Here is a 22,083-nt window from a genome sequence, read left to right as displayed (position 1 = left end):
TTAAGCCACTTTAATTAGTTTTCACTTTAATTAGTCTTCAGCCGCTCTATTGGCTTCTCTGTAACAATCTCTGGTAGTAATTTCTCACTCACGCTTAGTGATAAAGGACTTACACTTTCGGATGATATGAATATACCGGGAGTAGTAGGTGTAGGATCTACTAACATACGAACCACGGTCGGCCTACGAGTCCACCTACACTTAAACCGGCCTATGACCCACGTTCTAGCAATTGTATGATCTTCCTTTAATATTGAAACTAGCTTAGTTACCGAGCAACGTATGATCTTTAATAAATTTTACCCCTAAGGGCATACTTGGATTGAGGGTAATGTATTAAAGGGGTAATAAAAGTCAAAGTAAGGTAATTGAAGGTGATGATGAGGGGATGAAGTGGTGGCAAAGGGAACAAGCTAGTGTTGGCAAAAAGAAAATAAAAGGGAAGGTGGAACAAATACCCTCATCATGGGGGGAATAGTTACCCACCATCCCACTAGGGTGATTATTACCCTCATTTGGGGGTAATTACTTCCCCCCTTCCTCCCTTCTCCTCACAACACCACCACACCACCCTCCATGCAACCACCACAATTCTCCTTCATTGTCCTTTTATTATGGTGGTTTGACTTTTATTACCCCCATAATCCATTACACCCAATCCAAGCGTGCCCTAAAAAGAATTCGTACAACGGTGTATTAGTAAAACCAATATTTATTAACATTGATCAAGACATTGGAGAAAAGTTGTCCCACATTGATTCACAATGATGGGAACAAGTATAATGGAAGTTATAAAACTCTGAACATAAAAGTTGTTTCTTTTGTAGTTATCCCACTTATCCACAATGAGAAAAAACTACGGATTAAATGGAAATATTTAAGCAAACAATGACAATTGACAAATATAGGAGTAATTAGGTATAGTATGTTTGTCAAGCTCCATCAGCTGTAAAAACGTTCGAGAGTGGCTCAAGTGAAGACCTGCGTAGCTAAACTGGTTAACCTGTGCTAGGTGTTGGTTCAGTAGGGTCCCTTTTCTTACCTTTAATAAAAAAAAAAATTGTTCACCTTATTTACTTCTTTTTTTAATAACCAATATTCAGTTTAAATAATTTTACATAAAAGAAATTCTTAGAAAATAAGTACATATAACTTATAAAAAAATACTTATAAAAAAATTGGTTCAGGTAAGTAAAAATCAAATGAATCAAGCGCACCCTTAAACCTCAAATACTTATAAAAAAATGAACCCAATTAAAATTGTGTACACCATATTTAATTTAAAGACTAATATTATAGCAAATAGTGTACACCATATTTAATTTAAAGACTAATATTGTAGCAAATAATAACGAGTGCGAGGTATATCATAAGATAATACTGAAAATTAGAGAGTTCTATTTTTAGGCCATATGTGGGAGTGGGGCAACATTAAGCTTGGTTTTACTTTTACCCTTTTGGTCATTATTTATAGCTCTTAATATAGAGAAAATAAATATTTATTTTTGGTTTCTTATCAATGTGGGACATTTTACAACTTGTTTTGTTTCTCTCATATTTCGAACACTAACAAAATCTTAAGGTGCATAGGTTCTTGCCATGGAGTTAACTAATGGAGATAGGATTGAGAGTGTAAAATTCCAGTTTATCACCTTGCATCGAGATCGAGATCCTTTCACCTTAGTTCTTTTATTCATTAGAGTTTCTTGATACTAAATCAAACCCCTCTTTGTTATCAATTGCAGTCCTCTCTCAGAACGCTTTGGACGAACCTATTTCTAAAAGTTACTCCTTATGGCTCGACCTTTCCCTGGATTACGTTAGTGTATGTCATATGTTTGAGCCAGGGGAAAAATAAATTATCAGTTGCGCGTCCTTTGTTTAGCGATAGTTTTTGGTGTGTCAACTGCATGTTTACGATTAATCTGAAACCAAACCGTTGGAGACTTAGAGTGTTTCTCTTGATTAACAAGTTGTCATGAAGATTATTACTATCATGATGATGGCGTGCCCATGGCTTGTAGAGTTGTAGCTATCACTACCTATGTAAAAAGAACTGGCTTGATCCATCCAAAAAAAAAACACAGAAGATAGATATAACACATTTAGCTATATCATATAGGATTATCCTATGATATTACACAGGAGATATGATTCTCCTAAAAAAAACAAAGGAGATAGAATATTACGCATTTAGCTACATACGGAGTAGAATTGTTTAAAAGGACCAGCCTCGCCGTATTATTGACCATGTAACTTGATCTAATAGACCAAACATTTTGATATTAGTATACGTACCTAAATTATATGGAGTTTTTCTTAAATATATTTAATATTGTATGTCGAAAGATAACCTCTACAAAAAAATAAAATAAAAAAATCATTAAAAAATTCAAAACATATTCATTACTGTATTTCCATCGGAGAAATCTGATATACTTCGTACTCCGTATGTCAAATGTATTCACGGCTTTCACCAGGAAATAAAAAATGTATTCGATTTAAAAGTTACATATCGTATAGCTTCCTCTCTTTAGCAAGGACTGATAGGCCTGCAATAATATATCACTTCATTCAAATATCCGTTGGAGATTACTTTGCAAAAAATATTAAATACTAGAGTAGATCATTGGTTCTTTAATTTTAATAATTAAGAACACTCCGTAGTAAATATTTCTTTGTTTCATATACGTATTACTCCCTCCGTCCCTTAATACTCGCACCGGTCAAATCGGTGCGGAGTTTAATACATTTGAATTGACTTATTAATTTAATGGGTGTTTGTTGATAGTGTGGTATTTTTTTAATATAGTTAGTGGGAAATGTGTAAGGGGTGGGGAGTGGTGATTGAGGGGTGTTGATTTTTAAATGATTTTTTGTAGGGAATAGGGGTGTAGGTGGGGTAGTAGGTAAGTGTGAGAAATAATATAATATTGGTAAAGATTTCCATTTATAGAAGCGGTGCAAGTATTAAGGGACGGCCCGAAAAGGAAAGCGGTGCAAGTATTAAGGGACGGAGGGAGTATGCTAATTTGTTGAAGTTGATTTTACAAGGTTTAATTTGATTAGGACTTACAAGGTCAAAAAATATATGTATACACCATTGTTGAGGACTAGAAGTTTCAGAAAAGCAAGAGACCATGATTCATGACATAAAAAGATGAGAAGGGGGTTTATTATTTCTAAAGTTTGACCGTAGATAGAGTAGTAATACCAATAAAGGTTCCCAACAAACTATTTAATAGCTCTCTTTCCTAGGCTAACCTTAAATGCATAAAAAATCAGTTATTTACAACAAGATATGCCACATAAGCGGCCACCTAAGGTGGGTAACTAACCCAGTGGGTCAACAAAGTTTTCTCCTTAACAAACATATGGAGATTCAATTTTATGTATAAAAGCTACAAAACGTACATATATCATTATACTCTGTGTATTCAACGTTGTTTTAAAAGTTTGAAACACTCATCTCTTTCTCATAAAGTCATGATGGCAAAGAAGAGGACACAAATGCAAACTAGGACATCTAATACGGAATAGCACACTAGCACATAGCTAAAGACCAAGAAGCCCACGGTTATAGCAGCGTTTGGTCTAGATACGTCTACACCTATCTCTTTCCTTTTTAACTTTATTGTACTACGGAATACGGAGTATTAACTTTATTCTTTGCATTATTCACATAATTCACTTTGATCCTATTTTATTTATAATATATGAAAATAAGTGTTAACATATAATATATTGTTGGCTTCATCTTAATATATATTTTCAAAATATTAATATTTTTTAAGTTTTTATAATATATAATTAAAGATATTTGTTTCTGCCTGAGAAACTGTGAATATAATAACTTGGGAATTAACTTAACCGATGACGTATTTGACCGTGATTTCCTTATATCCAACCACCTGTGTTACCGTTTTTAGATAGTCCCTGAATGTATCCGAGGAACCTTCGTATTAAAATGAGATAAGTTGTTGTTAAGTGAGAAGAGCTAGAGAGAGAGTGACTGATTTGCTTTTTTAGGTAATGATTAGATAGCCTTTTTCAATGATTACAACAGAGTATTTATATGATTACACGGGGGTAATAACGTAATTACGTCTACTTCTAATGGATAGCTGTCCTTCTTGGTCCATAAGTAAGAAGGGCATTTTTGTCTTTTTACACCGAGTTGGGCTGACCATGTATATGGGCCCAAACAATTAGCCCCACGCTTAACGTAGGAGATGGTATCCTCGGTATGTCGTATGTTGAGCGGAGTTTGGTACCAGACTTTATTTATTATCCTATGGTGTCGAGGAACCTCTTCCTTTTTGGGCTCCTGAATCCTATAGTGTCGAGGAACATCCCCCATGTTGCTCGGTTGGGATCTTTTTGGGTGTAGTTCACCTTGTGCCGTCGAGGAGCGTCATGGGGTCCCTACCATGACATTTGGTCGAGGACCTCGTGTTGTCAGCGAGCATGCTGTAGCCCAAAATATGGCGGAACTCTATGGCCTCGACCAAGAAGCGTTGATGATGCCGCTCTATATGGCGATGGAAGGGATTCCTAGGTTAGGAGTTTCGGATCTTCGGTCGAGGAGCAGCCCCATGTGATAAACTGGGCTCCGTCGAGGACCGCTTCTTCCAAAGGCTTGCTCTTGGTCCTTGTTTTTGTCGAGGAACTCATCTTATGCACGCGTGAAACAATTGGCCGAGGAACTATCCTCCATGCTCTTGGGTCGCGCTTTGTAGATGGACGGATTGGTCGAGGAGCGTGCCTTCTAGGCTTGTGGGGTGTCGTTCGGCCGAGGGACCCTCCGTTGCTAAAGATCTGGTCGAGGGACTTAATGGTGTTGCCAGAGTATTTATATGATTACATGGGGGTACACGGTCAAGCGTCCCTCGGCTTGCACGTAGATAAATTAAGAGTGACAACATACAACGACCGATACTGGTAGTCTTTGTTGATGCATTGTCGAAGAAGGCCTCAGCTCTACGCGGCAGCCCCCGGTCGAGGACCCTCTCTCCTCGTGTGTTGCTTGGTTTAGGGAATCAAATGGGCCCTGGTCGGGGAACCTCTCTTCTGAGATGGGCCTCACGCGTCGTCGAGGACCCTCCTTCCCCCCTCATGTATTTGCTTCTGTCGAGGAACCTTAGCGTCGTCGAGGAAGGCTTTCGGTCCACGCGCTATTTTTCGGTCGAGGGCCTTCTCCTTGTGAGTGTCTGCTTGGTCGAGGAAGGGAGGTCGGTTGGTTAGATAAGCCAGGGGTCGAGGAGCTTTCCCTTGTTAGAGAGGGTTCCTCGGTTGATAAGCCTCTTCTTGCTTTCGAGTGTTAAGTTTCTTGGTGTTACAATAGGGGCCCAACGCGACACAAGGTCGAGGAACAACCCTATGTTTTTAATTGAGCTTGGTCGAGGAGCATGCCGAGGAAGGGCATGATGTTGGGCTGCACTTTGTCGAGGAACGCACCCTTTGACATGATCATTGCCTTGCGTCGAGGAGCGTCACCTTTTTGTTTCTCATTTAGCTCGGCTGGGGACTTTTCCTCGAGCGGACCTCGTGTTGCGTTGTCCAGGAGCATCCTGGGTTTGGGCAATGATGCTCGGTTGAAGATCTCACGTTGCGAGCGTTTTACTTGGCCGAGGAACCTCCTGGACCCGGTCGAGGAACTTACTTACTTCCGAGCCTCCGCTGGACTTAAGCCCCAAAGATCTTGGCGCCGAAGATGCGATGCTATTATGTCACTTGTTTTGCGATGGATTTATAATTGATGGTCGATCCATGAGTATTATTTCATACGATCGGGCATCATCATCTGGTCAAGGAGGTAATTATTTCAGTGGATGTAACTACCCACCCCGAGCAACGTTTCTCTTTGTGATCTAGGTAAGGCATCTTGAATTAGTCGAGGGAGTAATAAGCCCCAAGAGTTACATCCGACGCGTGTAGTGTAGTCCGACCTCGATAGGAGGAGGGTGCCTTTGGATGAAGGTCTTTTAAATACTGTGAGCGATATGCTCAAGTACGCCTTGATAGAAGGTCTTTAAGCACTTAATTTAGCTTTTAAGTGTTCTCTTTGAGCTTAGGGCTCCGAAGAGGGCTAATGAGCCCTGCGTATCTCGAAAGATAGGCCCAAAGGCAAGAGATAGCTGCCGATGGATTAGCAGAGTTGACATGTGTGGCACATGGTCAGACATTGATGTACGACATGCGAGTTTCGAGTGGGGAGAGTATTGGGCTTCATATTGGGCCGTTAGGGTTTCTTCGCTTTTCCCTTCAAGCCAACTGCCGCTTCCCCCTTTCTTCTTTTACCTAGCCGTCGGTTCCTTATAAAAAGGGGGGATGATGTTCCATCTTTTTTCTAACTCTTCAGCACTTTACAAGAAATTATCCTTCTCTCTCTTCATTTTTTTTTTTAAAGTTTTTGATAACGTCGAAGCAGTCGGAGTAGAGTATCGTCGACGGCTCGACCTTTTTGGTAGGTGGTGATTGTCGGTCCGCCGCTAGTTTTCCTTCGGCCGTAATCGACCACAATCGGCGCACCACTCAACCACAGCTATTCAATTTTGTTGACTCAAGTTTGACGTCTCGCTCAACGTGCGTTCGATTCCGTTGATCCACCCGTATTATTGTCGGCCAACTGCTCGTGTATGACCATTGTTACTCTGCCTTGGTCGACATAGTGCGGAGATAATTGAGTGTTCGTTGTTGGTCACTTGGTCGAGGGAGGTCCTTTCGGCTCATGGGGGTCCTTGGCCGAGGAAGCGTGTGTTTGCGGGTTTGATTGGCCGCCGACATTCTCATCCTCATTTTCCAATTCTTGGCGAGGAAAGGGGTTAGTCTTGAGGTCTTGGTTTTCCTTCCTTTTTACGATCCGAGGCACGCTTCAAGAGGTATGCCGTTGTATTTCTATATTCCCATAGTTTTAGCTTCTTGTAAATAAGGGTTCTTCCTCGGGCCGAGTACCATTGTAACATGAATAAGCGGGGTATTCGGTCCGAGTCGATCACCCCACCTACCTCCCCCGAGAAATTTGACTTGTCTCGGGAAATAAAAGTGGAGGGGGTCGTAGTAGTCAATGTTGTATCATCGTGTTTAGATCCCTCGGCGATACCCGATGCCATACCCCTTCCCACTTCATCAGATGAGTCGATTTCAGCGGGGGAGGAGGAACATTGTCCTTATCCGTGGGAGGTTTCAATTGCCTTTCCACCTGTACATAATAGTTACTTAGATATTTATTTGAACAGTGGTTCCGTCCGAATAATGTCCGAGGGAGAGGACCAGACATCTTCTAGCTTTGATGATTATCCTGCGCCTGATCCCGCCGGGGGTCCAACTAATTTTTATCTCAAGCCTTCGTGGAGGAAAACCTTGAAAGGACATGTCGATCACCTGAATAAGAAATATTCGCTCAAGGGTGAGTATATTTTGTATAGGCCGGGGGTGTTACACACTATCTTGACTCCGTCTCCGGGTTGTACGGCCGTATACAAGTCGGGTCTTCAGCTGGGTCTTCGATTCCCCTTACATCCCTTTATTGTTGAATTGCTTAGTGCCTATAACTTGTCTATCTGCCAGTTGATGCCCAACTCATGGGCTTCTATAAATTCGGTGTTGGCCATTTGTGATCTTTTGAGGGTTCGATGTACTTTGACGTTGTGGCGGTCGGTGATGAAGTTGGTGGAAGTATCGGCTTATGAGCATGGTCCCGGTTGGTGGTCATTCCAATGCCGAGGTGGTTTTAAGTTCGTTGACACCGTTCCTTCAAATCATAGGGGTTTCCGCCACGAGTTTGTTTTTGTGTATTATGGTGGAGAGTGGGGCATCCCGTTGGTTCCGGGGTCCGAGGGTCCGAACTTTTCCCTCAATAGGAAAGTGCCGATGATGTCGATAGATGAGGCAATAGTTGCTATATATCTCCAGAAAGTGGAGAAGTGGGTAAAGGGTCAGCGGTTCCTGGTTGCCCCATTCTGGTTGCCGAGTTCACGGGAGTTGAGTGACGAGCACTTCTTGTCATCATTTGGTTTGAGTCCGGCTTATCCTAAGGGTAGGCGCCGAGGGATCTTTACTTCGCTTTCCTAACTTTTCCTTCTCCCTTGTGAATTTTGTTGATTGCTTGTTGGTTTGCAGATATTGCCCGGTTGAAGTTGGACGAGGAAATGGCGGGGAGGATTAGTGCTAGTGCTCTTCTTGCCGCACAGATAAGGAAGGACCTGGCTGCTGGATCGATGAAGGTTCCTGAACCTCCGAAGGTATGTTGGGTTTTATTTTCCGATGAATAAGCATCATTCTTCGCTTTCATGCTAATTTTTCCCTGGACAGGATCCCAAAAAGCTGAAGAGGAAAAGGGCGCCTACTGATCTGGTTCCGACGGTCGCTCTGACCGAACATGCGCCGAAGAAGGTTTCTCGCGCTGTGTCGACGACTGCTGCTTCGGGGTCCAAAGGAACAAAAGCTGCCAAGAGAGTGGTTCCTACCCCTCTTAGGGTTTGTTCTGACGAGGAGGAGGGACATCATGCCCCCGTATCCGAGGATGGTCGTGAACAGTCTACTGAGTATCTCGCCGAGGAGGCTCCTCTGGCTCGGGGGTCATTGATGTGTCTTTCGACCGATGATGGGAGTTCGAAGCCTTTTGCAGAGCTTCCAGCCAATCTGAAGAATCGGCGTATGAGCAAGGCGATGGGTGAGTTGTTTACTCCTGCCGACGATGCTCACTTGTCCTCCCTTGGGAAGTTTGAGATCGATGCCCTCCATGAGAGTTGGGCCGAGGTGAGTCCTTCGATATAGTTCCTTCTTTCTCTTGCTTGAATTTTATGATTTTCTTCCCTTCTAACTAGACTTTGTTTTTCAGTTTTCCATCAGGATGACGGCTTACACCCGCCGATGCTACAGTGGGGATTCAGATGAGGTAGAGAGGTTGAGGGATGAGATCGGGAAACTTCAGGAGAAAGAGAAGATGCATCTCTCGGAGGTGAGTGAGCTGAAGAAGAAGCTTCATTGGACTGAGTCTGAGTTGGATCGTGCTAAGAGATGCATTAAGAATGACGAGGGGGAGCTCCAACAGGCCAAGGTTGATCTTGCCAAAGCCAAGGAAGATTCGACGATTCTCACGAGCCAGCGTGATTCCGTTAACCGGGCGCTGAAGGATGTGAAAGCTGAGTTAGAGGCCGTCAAGGGTCGGCTTAAGACTTCCGATGCTAGGATTGGTGAGCTTTTGAGTTCGCAGAACCGTCTGAAGGAGAAGATCATCGAAGAGTGGAAGAATTCTGAGGAGGGTGAGGCTCATAATGTTGAGATAGGCCTTGAGGCGACTTCTGTTGTTACTTCCGACACATTGCGTCGAGTTCAGCTTGCTTTGGCTGAGTTTGCACCCAATGTGGGTTGGGATGAGATACAAGGAAAGTATGATTCTATCTTGGCCAAGGAGCGAGAGGATCTCAGAGCTCAGCTGGTTGCTCAGGACAAGGTCGATGGAGGCGAGGGCGATTCGTCTGATTCTGATTCTGCTAGTACTTCGGGTTCTGATTCGAGCAGCAGTTGTGATGATGACGCTGGTAGCCATGTTGATGTCGTCGACCCTTAGGCGGATGGTTGTTATTTTCTTGTGTTGCTTTTGTTGCTTTCTTTTCGCGCCTAGTATGATGTAATCTTTGAAGTAGAGGAACATTGATATTGAACTGTATTTGATCCTTCGTAGAGGAACTTTGTTAAGAAACTAAATCTAAGTACTTTTCGAGATTTTGGCTCAAAATTTTCTTTCGTTTCATTCAACATAGCCTTACACTTTATTTATTACAATGATGAAATTACTTATCATTTGGCGTCAATTCCCCTACCATGCCCCTATTACATCATTGAAACTTAAATACATACCAGACACTTTAGATGTAGAATTTCTTAAGGTTGTCGGCATTCCATGGTCGAGGAAGTTGCTTGCCTTTGGTGTCGACGAGGTTGTAGGTGCCAGGTTCCGTTCGGCTTCTTTACCAAGACCACATTAGAGAACCACTCTGAGTATTGACACTCCCGGATGAACCCTGCCTCCAACAACTTGTGGATTTCCTCAGCAGCAGCTTGGTTGCGTTCTTGGCCTTGATGCCGCAACTTTTGTTTGATTGGTCGATGACCTTCTTTGATGTTCAGTTCGTGCACCATAATCCGTCGGTCGATGCCCGGCATTTCCTTGACCGAGAAAGCAAACACATCCCTGTATTCTCGCAAGATATCAATGATTTTGCCTCGCAATTCTTTGCCTAGGTTCTTTCCAACCCGGACGGTATGGAGTGGATCTTTGTCAAGGACTATCTCCTCATCTTCCTCGGCTGGTCTAGGCCGGGCATAAAATTTTGGATCTTCGCCAAGGAATACACCTAGATCGTCAGCCGGAGACTCTTTTTCCTCCACACATCTCTTCTTCCGAGGGGGTTCTGTGTTCGGGATTGAATTTTTCTCATTCCTGAAGCTGTTGTTATAACATTGCCGAGCAGACCGCTGATCTCCATAGAGTTTTCCGACTACCCCGCTGTCCGTTTCATATTGGAGGAGAAGTTGGTAGGTTGAGATTGCAGCCTTGATTTTGTTTAGCAGAGGCCTCCCCATTATTATGTTGTAAGGCAAGGGTGTGTCAACGACCATGAAGTCTATGGGAAGGTTTCTTCCTTTTCCTTTTTCTCCGATACGGACGGGGAGCTTGATCATGCCGACGGGGTATACAGATTGACCTCCGAATCCTACGAGAGGTTGGCTGATGTCGACGAGGTCACTTTTCTTGTAACGTAGCCTCTCGAGGCATTCAAGAGTTAGGATGTCAGCCGAGCTTCCACTATCAATCAATACTCTTTTAACTGTTCGGTTGGCTACCTTAATTTCGACAACCAGGGGATCATCATGGGGACCATGAATAACTCGGGAGGAGTCCTCTTGGAATGTTATTGTGGGACATTTGAGATTTGATGGAGGTGCTTCGACATCGAGGATCTGATGGGTTAGTGCGTGTAAGTGCCTTTTTCTGGCGTTGCCGGTTAGGCCACCAGATGCGAGACCCCCTGCTATCACCCCAACATATCCCTCGGTGTGATCACTATGGACATCTGATCCCTTGTTATCTTCCTTCTTGTCAGAGGAGGAGCCCTTCAAAAATTTGTTCAACTTTCCCTCGTCGGCCAGTCTGTCCAAGGCCCTTTTCAATTCTCGACAGTCCTTGGTAGTGTGTCCGCACTCTTTGTGGAACTCACACCAGAGGCTCTTATCTCTTTTGGACGCGGGGGTCCTGATCGGGGTCGGACTTGGCAACAATGACTTTTCCTTGATGTCAAGGTATATCTCCCTCCTGTTACTGTTGTACCGAGGGTCTTTTCCGTTATCAGTCTCTTTGGGTCTCTTTTCTTTTTCTCGTCCAACAACCTCTTTTTTCCTCTTAAGGTCAGTTTCGACCGACGGATTGCAGATTTCCGCGGACTGAATGTACCTTTGTGCCCGGACCATTGCTTGGGGCAGGGTTGATATTTGCTCGTCGGCCAAGACCCAACGAAATCGGCTTCCTGTCTTTAGCCCGGTCATGAGTGCGGTGAAGGCAACGGAATCTTGCAAGTTCGGTATGTTCAGGGACTCGTCATTGAATCTCTTAATGTATTCCTTGAGACTTTCGTTGGGTTGTTGTCGGACGGACATGAGATGCATACTGGTCTTCTTGTATACTTGTCCGGCAATGAACTGTGACTTAAATAGAGCTTCGAGCACTGAGAATCTTGTGATGACACCAGCCGATAGCCCAGAGAACCATGAGAGGGCCATCCCTTTGAAAGTGGCCGGGAAAAACCTTCACCATGCCGCTTCATCTCCTGTTTGGACAGTCATTCGGGCCTTGTAGGCATCCATATGGTCGTTCGGGTCAGAGGTGCCATCATATGGGTCGATGGAAGGCACCTTGACTTTGTTCGGGGTCGGTGCTTCAATGATCTGTCTGCTAAAAGGACTTAGGAAGCTGAGGTTGCCGAGCTGCACCTCGTCTCGAGGGGGAGTTGGCTCTCGTCTCCCAGTCCGAGGAGGTTCTCTCTCTGTTCGGGTGTGTCTATCAGCCCCTCTTCCAGATGTGATTGAGTTTTCTTCTTGATCTCGTTCTCGAGAGGACCCGTGCCGAGATCTTGGAGTTTCCACTAGGGTGAGGGAATGTCGAGGGTGATCAAGGGATCTTCTCGAACTCTCATGTTGAGAGCGAGCAGAAATCCCCTCGGCATCTCCCTGTCTCCCCTCGGTTCTTCGAGAGTTGATGATTTCGCGGGCGTCGAGCTCACCTCTCCTGAGTCTTCGTCGGACAATCACATTTCGAGCATCGCTTCGTCCATGCCTCTGGGGTGGCGGGGGGAGGCTTCTCGAAGCCCGATGTTCCCCTGGGTGTCGAGGAAGGTTCAGTAGTGGTTCATGGTCTCTTTCGGACCGAGGAGGGCCTCTCGTAGAGAGTGTGCTTCTTGGTTGCCCCCTAGGTCGAGATGGGCCTTCATTGCCATCCCGGAGGTTCAACACGGCGGCCCTGAGGCTACGCTCTAAAGTGTCGTTGAACTGTTCAGCCAGTCTCCTTAAGTCTTCCTGTGTGACGGGCAAAGGTCCCTCGACTTCTCCGTGAGGTTGCGGGTCACTGGCATGGATCGACTCGAGCACGTGATCGTGTCGAGAAGACAGCACTGGACCATGACGCGACCGATCGTCCACATGTCTGGAGGCTGAGGACCTTCCTTGAGAGGGTGACTGGGTAGGCGAGGGATGTCGAATGGGTGACGGTCGTCGAGCACGTCTGGTGTTCACCATGGCTTTTTGTTAAGCGTTCCCCACAAACGACGCCAAACTGTTTCTGCCTGAGAAACTGTGAATATAATAACTTGGGAATTAACTTAACCGATGACGTATTTGACCGTGATTTCCTTATATCCAACCACCTGTGTTACCGTTTTTAGATAGTCCCTGAATGTATCCGAGGAACCTTCGTATTAAAATGAGATAAGTTGTTGTTAAGTGAGAAGAGCTAGAGAGAGAGTGACTGATTTGCTTTTTTAGGTAATGATTAGATAGCCTTTTTCAATGATTACAACAGAGTATTTATATGATTACACGGGGGTAATAACGTAATTACGTCTACTTCTAATGGATAGTTGTCCTTCTTGGTCCCTAAGTAAGAAGGGCATTTTTGTCTTTTTACACCGAGTTGGGCTGACCATGTATATGGGCCCAAACAATATTAATAGTCAAAGTTGTGCATTGGCAAGCGTGTCAGTCAAAACATTACGAGTATTCCGGGACATAGGGAGTATTTTTTTTCCTTTTTTTTTACATGACACAATTGAGTTTAAGATTCTATTTACACAAACTCCTTGAACTTCATTTTATAGTTTATACTTAAGAAAAAACATAGTCGTGTGAATTCTTTTTGGATTTATCTCAATAAATATGTTTTGTATATCAAATTTTTATAATTTTTTCTTATCCATAATTGAAGATATTAATGTTTGAAATCGTGTATTGATAAATGCCTAAATAATTGTGTCATTTTTTTTTTGAAGATAAATAATTGTGTCATTTAAAAAAAATAACAGAGAAATATTACCCACTTTTCCCTCTTTAATTGCCGATAAATAATAATATAATAATGTGACTAGGATGGGGAGATTACTATTAAAAAAATATCGGACGGCATTATAAATGCATTACAATTGCATGCACGTAGTTCTAGTTTAATTGTGGATTAGTGGGTGATTAAGCTACAAACAAAGGCACAATTACTTGCGTGCACCTTCAACACAACTTTTTTTTTATATATAGAAGGCTAAAATTAATTAAGTAACAAACATAGACAATAATAAGTTTAATTTTGCACTACATCATAAGAAATACTCCGTATTAGGTTGGAAAAGGAGAAAAGTTAGTGTGTAATTGATTCATTTATTGTTGTTTAATTTCTTTTACCAAATCTTGTTCTCCTATATATAAACACTTAAATTCTCCCATAAAATCATGCACTTATTGTACTTAAGCTATTTCTCCCTCTTACTACAAAACACAAATGTTTGAGGTTTCTTTGATGGCATCAATTGGAAGTCTATTAGTTTGTGTCTTAGTGATTTCATTGATAAGGAATGTGTGTGGTGGGAACTTTTCTAGAGATGTTGATATCACTTGGGGTGATGGTCGAGCGAAAATTCTTGACGATGGAAATCTACTCACCCTTTCTCTAGACAAGATTTCGGGCTCTGGATTTAGGTCCAAAAAATGAGTACTTATTTGGAAAATTTGATATGCAAATTAAGCTCGTAAAGGATAATTCAGCAGGAACTGTCACGGCATATTACGTAAGATATTTCTCTAAATTCAATTTTATGTTTACTTTTAAATATGATATGATTACGAAATCCAACATCATTAATTGTTGCAGATAACATCTCCAGAAGAAACTCTTCATGATGAAATAGATTTTGAGTTTTTGGGCAACTTGTCCGGTCAACCCTACATAGTACACACGAACATTTACACCCGGGGACAAGGTGGCAAAGAACAACAATTTTACTTATGGTTTGATCCAACAATGGCTTTTCACACATACTCCATCCTATGGAATCCTAGGAACATCATGTAAGTATTGCAGAACTATTCTAATATTTATTCTCTTATCAAGTAAGTTTACCAAAGTGTCCATCATTTCAAACTCAGAGTAATAATGTACTCAAAATTTAAACACTATATATACTTAACTTCGATGATAATATGACATTGATAATTATATCATTTTCAATGGGGGCTCCATTCTCCAATAGGGCTTAAAAGGAGAAACATCTATACCTAGTATTTAAAAACTCAAACCACTCATCTCATATCTCTCTCCTTATTAATCCACGTGTCTCACTTTCCTCTTTTCTCTACTTCACTTCTCTTCAACGCTTCATCTTCCTCCTCAGTTTTCCTACACTAATTGAGTTATCATCAGCCTCCCCTCTTCCTCTTCCTCTTCCTCTTCCTCTTCTCTTCCAACACATTTAAAATTTATTTACCAACCAATAAATTAATTGGTTCATATTCAATTTCACATTCAATTGACCAAATTAATCAATTAAATTTCCATCTTCCTATTTCCAATTTTAATTTGACAGTTTCAATCAATATAATGGGAAACATTAATTCCATTATTGGGAAAAAGATCGATTGTCTGAGTTGTATGAAACCGTTCAAGTTCAATAATAGGATGAAGATGAAACAACATGAGTTTGTGGGGGTTATGAACTCGATTACTTATCATATAAATAACCACACCAAATTTATGCGAGGATATATTTTCTTTGCTTTAATTTCCTCCATCACAACAATTCTTATTCTTGTCCTTATTTGATTTTATACCCAGGCAATTGATCGAAGAGGGATGGGTCTGCAAATTTGCATTATGGGTAAGCATATTTTTTTTATTTTTTTTAAGGAATGGGTAAGCATAATTTTGATTTTTTTGGTTGTCGATATAAATGAGAATATGAGATTGCCTTAATTTTTCCATTTTCTATGAAAAAATACATTCAACAAATACTGTGAAAAAATACATTCATCAACAATAAAGATGGGTTCTATTCAATTGCATTCAATCTATAATAGATGAAAAGCCCATGAAGTACACTACTACTCACCTGCAACTAAACAATGGAGAAACAGTTGTGAAGGAGGATGTATTCAAGTTCTTACTCAGCTTAAGCAGGAGAATGGTTATCATCTTACGGTTATCGTACAATATTGTGGCATATCTCAGACCATAATTGGTAATTTAGTCTACGATATTAAGGTGATTAAGTTTTATTTATTTATTTTTGTTAATAAAATAAATACTCCTAATACGGAGTATAAGTTACGTATGATTACAAGGTCCACAATCCTCTTATGTACATTATCACAACCTTAAATTCAATTCAAAGATGATTGTGCGGTAAGCACTAAGCAGTCATCAATACTGAGAGTGTGAATGACTACCAATAATACTCTTGAATATACTCATGATACTTTTTTTTTTTATTAATTATCTTACCTCTTGCTTTCTTATTTTGGTATAAGAATTATGACCATTATTCAAAATTATAAACATAATTTTCCTTAAAAAACATTATAAATATAATCTTATAATTAAAATTTGACTTATAATCACCCCGTTCGTAGAACGGGTCAAAAAACTAGTTGTTGTTAAAGAAGATCCCCATTGGACGAGTTATAAATAAAAAGATAACAATTCTCATTTTTTTATAACTCTTCTTAAAGAAGTCTTTTTTCCTCTACAAAGAAAAGCTTTTGGAAGAAAAAAAATTGAAACAAAAAATCCTTCGTTAGTAAATGAAAAAATATACACTTTAAGAGTTTCACCCTTGGATGTTTGAGTCTCAAAAGAGGTTTCAAAAATAAAGGCTTGCGATTGTAGGGGAAAAAAACAAGTCTGAAAAGTTTTTGAGGCCCAAGTGACACTGGTCAATGGTGATATTCTTAGAGTTTGTCATTTACCGTAAAAGGAGTATTACATACTCCGCATATCATATTTTCTTATATATAAAAAATTTCGTTACAGATTCTGTGTAGATGACATCCCAATAAGAGTTTTTCGAAATAGGGTATAACCTTTCCAGAAAATCAACCAATGAGACTATACGCAAGTCTTTGGAATGCTGATGATTGGGCTACACAAGGCGGGCGAGTCAAAACTGACTGGAAGTTTGCTCCTTTCACAACTTATTTCAAAAACTTCAAAGCCAATGCTTGCATTTGGTATAATGTAATTTCATTATGCAAAAATCAATCATCCATGCCATGGTTCTCCAAGGAATTAGATTCGTCAAGTCAAGCAAGGCTTAAATGGGTTCAAAAAAATTACATGGTGTACAATTATTGTTCGGATACCAAACGCTTCCGTCAAGGCTTACCTCCTGAATGCACCATACCATAAAAGTAATCAATATCCTTCATCTAGACTCAACTCATCTTATATATAAATTGCACATGTTGATTCATTATTCGTTGTTAGAATGGACGTGATGTTATTGTGTATGGAGCTTCATTCATAACTAAACTATTTTCTTTTAATAAAATTTGTTGTTTAAATCCCGCAAAAAAATAATATGATATTATACGTAAATCTCCATGTATGTCAAAGTTAAATACTTCCAGTTTGTTTGGTTTAAGTTTTTTTTTTTGATGCAAAGCAAATGATTAAAAACAGAGTTTAAAAGTGTCAACAATCTAGCTATGGAGGTCTTTCCTCCACAATTACATCCAACACTAATCCTGGGGGATTAGGTAAAATATTAAAGTAAAAATCGCTAAGTTATTACAATCAGAAGTTCTACAAAGTTTCGCCAACATATCCGTTGCCCGGTTAGTGCTCCTACTTGCATGTTCCAACTTGAGGTTTTCAATCCCACATATAAGTGCCCTGCATTGCATAATCAGATTATAGTTAACATCACAAATATTTTCCTGATTTTGGATTATGTCAATTGCTTCCTGTGAATCTGAGTTGATAATCACTTTAGACCTCCTTGGTGAGTTATGAACGTGAGTCCATCCAATATGGCAACAATTTCCCCCATGAGGACTGATTTCACATGACACTTCCTATGGTAGCCTGCTAACCAATGTCCCATGTTGTTTCTAATGACACCTGCATACTCTAACTCTTTTATAAATGAGATGTCACAATTAATCTTAACCTAATGCACTGGTGGGGGCATCCACTTCTGACCAGGGGTAAGAGAAGTAGAGGTTTGTAGTTGTGGTTTGGAAGAATAGAACTCCCAGGCTAGATAGATTATAAGCTTCTTTTAAAATTAGGTCAGGGGGTTTGGTTTAAGTTTGACTGCCCCATTCCTTCAAAGTCCAAACATCGACTTTATTACTCTTAGCTTACAATTATGCAACTAACTAAGCAAAATCTGAAAACGAAAACAAGAGCCGATTTCTGTTCTTTGGTCTCTGCAGAAGGTGCGTCGTCTGTTGTGTTCCTTGGTTTGCTTCTCGGTTCAGAAGGTCTCGCGCCAGTTTGTCCAGCCGATTCATATGATGGTTTCTTCGACTCGGCGTAGGCATCTTATTCGTTATAGGTTTTAGTTAGTTTTTTTTTTGTTGCCTCGTTTCTAGTCCTCCGGTAAAATAAAAAAATAAAAAAAAGAAGAAAAAAGAAGAAAAAAACTAACTAAGAAAAATTGTGTACGAAACAATCCCACGATAATCTTATTGGAGTAGGCAAAATATATGTACTTCGCGCGTATATTTTTTTTTTGGAGGGAAATAGAGAAAAATATATGTGGCATTTCTAAAAATCTTTTAAATATAAGGAAGGGCTTAGGTGTTGGGTTAAATTAACCTTATTCTAATGTGGAGATCAGAAAGTCTAATTTTGATTCAAGGTTAATTTTTCTTTTTTCAAAGGCAAAATATTTTTCTTGGCATAAATTACAAATAGACAAAGAACGAAGAAAAAGCACACACAACATATCAGGGTAGCGTAAGACACAATATTATTAGGACTAGAACTACAACTACTCTCAACATATATGAAACAATACATGACTCCGTATTGTTACAAGACATTAACTTCTTCCTTGGCCGACTTGAAACCTCCAACGTAAGGGTAAATCACTCTTCTCTATTCCCGCTCGGTACCTGCAACAACAACAAGGTGAGAACGATCTCTTAAGACATGTTTCCTTGCAGTCATTCACCTCCTCAAGGTAGAGATAATCTTCTTTTTAAGCTCGAATATCTCCACTTTCACTTGTCGCTAGATCGGATCTTTCCAAATTAGAGATCATACATCTGTAATAGCAACTACCCTTTCAACATATTACTCAAAATACTAACATCCCCTATACAAAAATGGCCCTCTAAACCCATTCCAATTCTTGTAATAGCAAACTCTGATTAGTGGAACACTTACTATCCTCCATATCGTCGTCTCTAGCAACATTTTCCAACTTGTTTAAAGAAACTTATCACCAGAGCAACCATTCGACAGCTTATCCCCCACACTTGGCATGTCTTGCTCACTACCCTTCGCATCCATACTTAAAAATGTACTCCCTGCGTTTCTTTTTGTTCTTTATGTTTGGCTTTTTACACGTTTATTAACGACTAATTAATGTACATTGAGATACCTCTATTTTTTTATTTAAACAATGAAAATTACGTTTATTTTTAATGTTTTACTTTTATCAAAATTCTGATATTGGGAAAATGAGAAAAATTTAATGTCCCAATGGAAAAGTTTGAAAGATTAAATGACCATTTGAATTTAATTGGTTAAAATAATTATTGGACACAAATTTTGATAGAAAATAAAAGCATTTATATGATAATATAAAAGAAAATGTAAAGAACATTTTGAAACACCCAAAAAGAAAAACGTAAAATACAAAAAGAAACAGAGGGAGTATTATTTTTCATCATTGTGCTTCTGATTACTACAAACACTTAGTCCATTCATCCTCTTCTTTTTCTTTAGGGGGACACACCAATTCTTAGCCAAGCTAGAATAACACCTTAAGCGTGAGATTTTTGCAACCTTTTACTGACGAATAATTGACCTTGCTCAAGTTTTTTTTCTACCTCACATTTCGTAGGATCAAATTCATGGGTTGTTAACAAGTTCCATAATGCAAAATCACGTATAACCAATTCAACTGCAGATTTGTGGCCGAAGCCGGTTTAAACAGTCTTGACACTGCTTGGATTGAACTCCAAATTCATGGTGTTGTTGGAACATTTATGGAGTAAATAGGGTTATGAGTTAAATGTGAAGTGTGTATTATACTAGGAGTTGAGGAGGTAGTATAATGTTTAGATTTTATTCCAAGAGGATGCAACAGTTATTTGGGCTATTGCAAAGGTTTTGGCGTTGTATTAGCTCGCCCGTCGGGCAAATTTCTTGAGAAATTAAGTGTTGTACGTGCGCCCGATCGGGTGAAGCCCGCCCGTCGGGCGAATTTCTACGCTCGCCCGTGGCACTTATGCTCTGGTGGCAAGAATTGCCACTATAAGGTTATTTAATTGCATTAGTTGCGATTCATAACTTGGTAATTCACCAAATGGATGTTAAAATGACATTCCTTAATGGTGAATTGGAGGAGGAGGTGTATATGAATCAACCAGGAGGCTTTGTTGTTGAAGGACAAGAGACCAAGGTTTGCAAGTTAATTAGATCTTCGTATGGGCTAAAACAAGCACCTAAGCAATGACATCAAATATTTGATGAAGTTGTCTTGTCTAATTGTTTCAAAATAAATCAAGCCGATAAGTGTGTATATAGCAAATTTGATGACAACGGTAAAGGAGTTGTAATTTGCTTATATGTGGATGACATGCTTATCTTTGGGACTGATTGGAACAAGTTGAAAAGACCAAAGTTTTTATCTCTACATGTTTCTCTATGAAGGATTTGGGAGAAGCAATGTTATTCTTGGAATTAGAATAATAAGAGAAAATAGAGCAATACCTTTATCACAATCTCATTATATTGAGAATGTGATTGAGAGGTTTGGTGAATCAAATTGTTCACCGGTTTCTACTCCTATGGATCCAAGCATTAAGTTGGTCCCGATTAGTTGTACTCCAATTTCACAATTTAAGTATGCAAGCTTGATTGGAAGCTTGATGTATGATATGACTTGTACTAGACCGGGTATAGCTTTTGTTGTTGGAAAGTTAAGTCGATTTACTAGTAACCCTAGTATGTTTCATTGACAAGCTTTGAGGCGAGTACTAAAGTATTTGAGAAAACTGTATATTATAGGTTGACTTATACGGGATAACCTTCGGTATTATAAGGTTACTCGGATGTTAGTTGGATCACAAACCAAGAGGATTATTCATCTACAAGTGGTTGGGTGTTTCTTCTTGGAGGAGGTGTCATTTCATGGGCTTCTAAGAAACAAACATGTATAATTGATTCAACTATGGCATCGGAGTTCATAGCATTAGCTTCATGTCGCAAGGAAGCGAAATGACTAAGAGATTTGTTGAGAGAGGTAGACTTATGGGTAAAACCAATGTCTCATAATGTTATACATTGTGATAGTGCTTCAACAATAGCTAAGGCATATAGCCAAGTGTATCATGGGAAATCAAGACATATTGGTGTGAGATACAATTATGTGCGTGAATTGATTAAGAATGGAGTCATTACCATCGATTATGTACGGTCTAATCTCAATTAGATGATCAGTTTACTAAACCATTGACAAAAGAGTTAGTGTACAAAATGTCTCAAGTGATGGGTTTTAAGCCTATTGGAAAATCACAAGTGAAGGAAAACTCAATTTAATGTCTGATAAAAGATTAGATCTTAAATTCAATGAGGATCCTACTTTATTTGATGATTTGAAGCACTCAAATAATATACATACCAAAGGTGAGTGTCTTGTGACTGCAATGTTAAGAGGTTGAATTAATTTTCTTAATAAATCTTTGACATGGGTGCTCAAATTGCAGGAGCATACTTCATGAATGATTTACCTATATGAGTAAGAATTTTTGCCGCTTCACCAAGTTTAATGCTTAACTTGGAAGACTCACGAATGGATATGGACACCATGACATCAAAGGTGTCGAGGAAACAAACTTGTTTGTGTTATGCTTGTGTATATGATATCTTCAATAGTTCAAAGTGATTGTATAATTCAAATCTTAGTCTATCATTACAATCGGAATTGTTGTAAAGAATATTTATACTAAATGGAAATTCAATCGTTAGATATTTTCATTATGCATAAGTATGATCTTTTATGTCTAAGGCAAGTGATAAACCATTCAACATCTATACTAATATATTAAAAGGCGTTGTGGAAAATGTATATGTGTCACGTAGTACTCTCCTCACGCCACATCATCCACTCACCATGTAGTATGTAATGACAACCAAAAATCAATACAATGAGGTTCGAACACCAGACCTCCTATTTGGATGATAATTCTCATTACCATCTTAACCAACCACCAATTGTGTTTTATCTCTTCACATTAATTTATAAATAAATGATCACATGAAATCTAAAACAAATAAATTTTTATGTGACTTTTTAATTTCTATTTATG

The 22,083-nt window shown here is 39.9% G+C and overlaps 1 protein-coding gene and 1 pseudogene across 1 annotated transcript; one reads left to right on the top strand and one right to left on the bottom strand.

Annotated features, from left to right (window-relative positions):
* Window positions 1-11,811: 11,811 nt before the first annotated feature.
* On the bottom strand, window positions 11,812-12,795 carry LOC130465619 (uncharacterized). The gene has a single exon (XM_056834453.1). It carries the CDS (start codon window positions 12,793-12,795, stop codon window positions 11,812-11,814), a length of 984 nt encoding a protein of 327 aa, XP_056690431.1.
* A 1,267-nt stretch (window positions 12,796-14,062) lies between these two features.
* LOC110794854 (xyloglucan endotransglucosylase protein 1-like) lies at window positions 14,063-17,098 on the top strand (annotated as a pseudogene).
* Window positions 17,099-22,083: the final 4,985 nt, after the last annotated feature.

This window comes from Spinacia oleracea, chromosome 1 (assembly GCF_020520425.1).
Source record: "Spinacia oleracea cultivar Varoflay chromosome 1, BTI_SOV_V1, whole genome shotgun sequence".
In the NCBI taxonomy this organism is placed as follows: domain Eukaryota; kingdom Viridiplantae; phylum Streptophyta; class Magnoliopsida; order Caryophyllales; family Amaranthaceae; genus Spinacia; species Spinacia oleracea.
Note: the sequence above shows the minus strand (reverse complement) of the source record. Positions and strands in the feature narration are given on the sequence as shown.

Excerpts from the sequence above, each read along its gene's own strand:
- LOC130465619 (XM_056834453.1), bottom strand. The coding sequence starts at position 12,795 with ATGGTGAACACCAGACGTGCTCGACGACCGTCACCCATTCGACATCCC.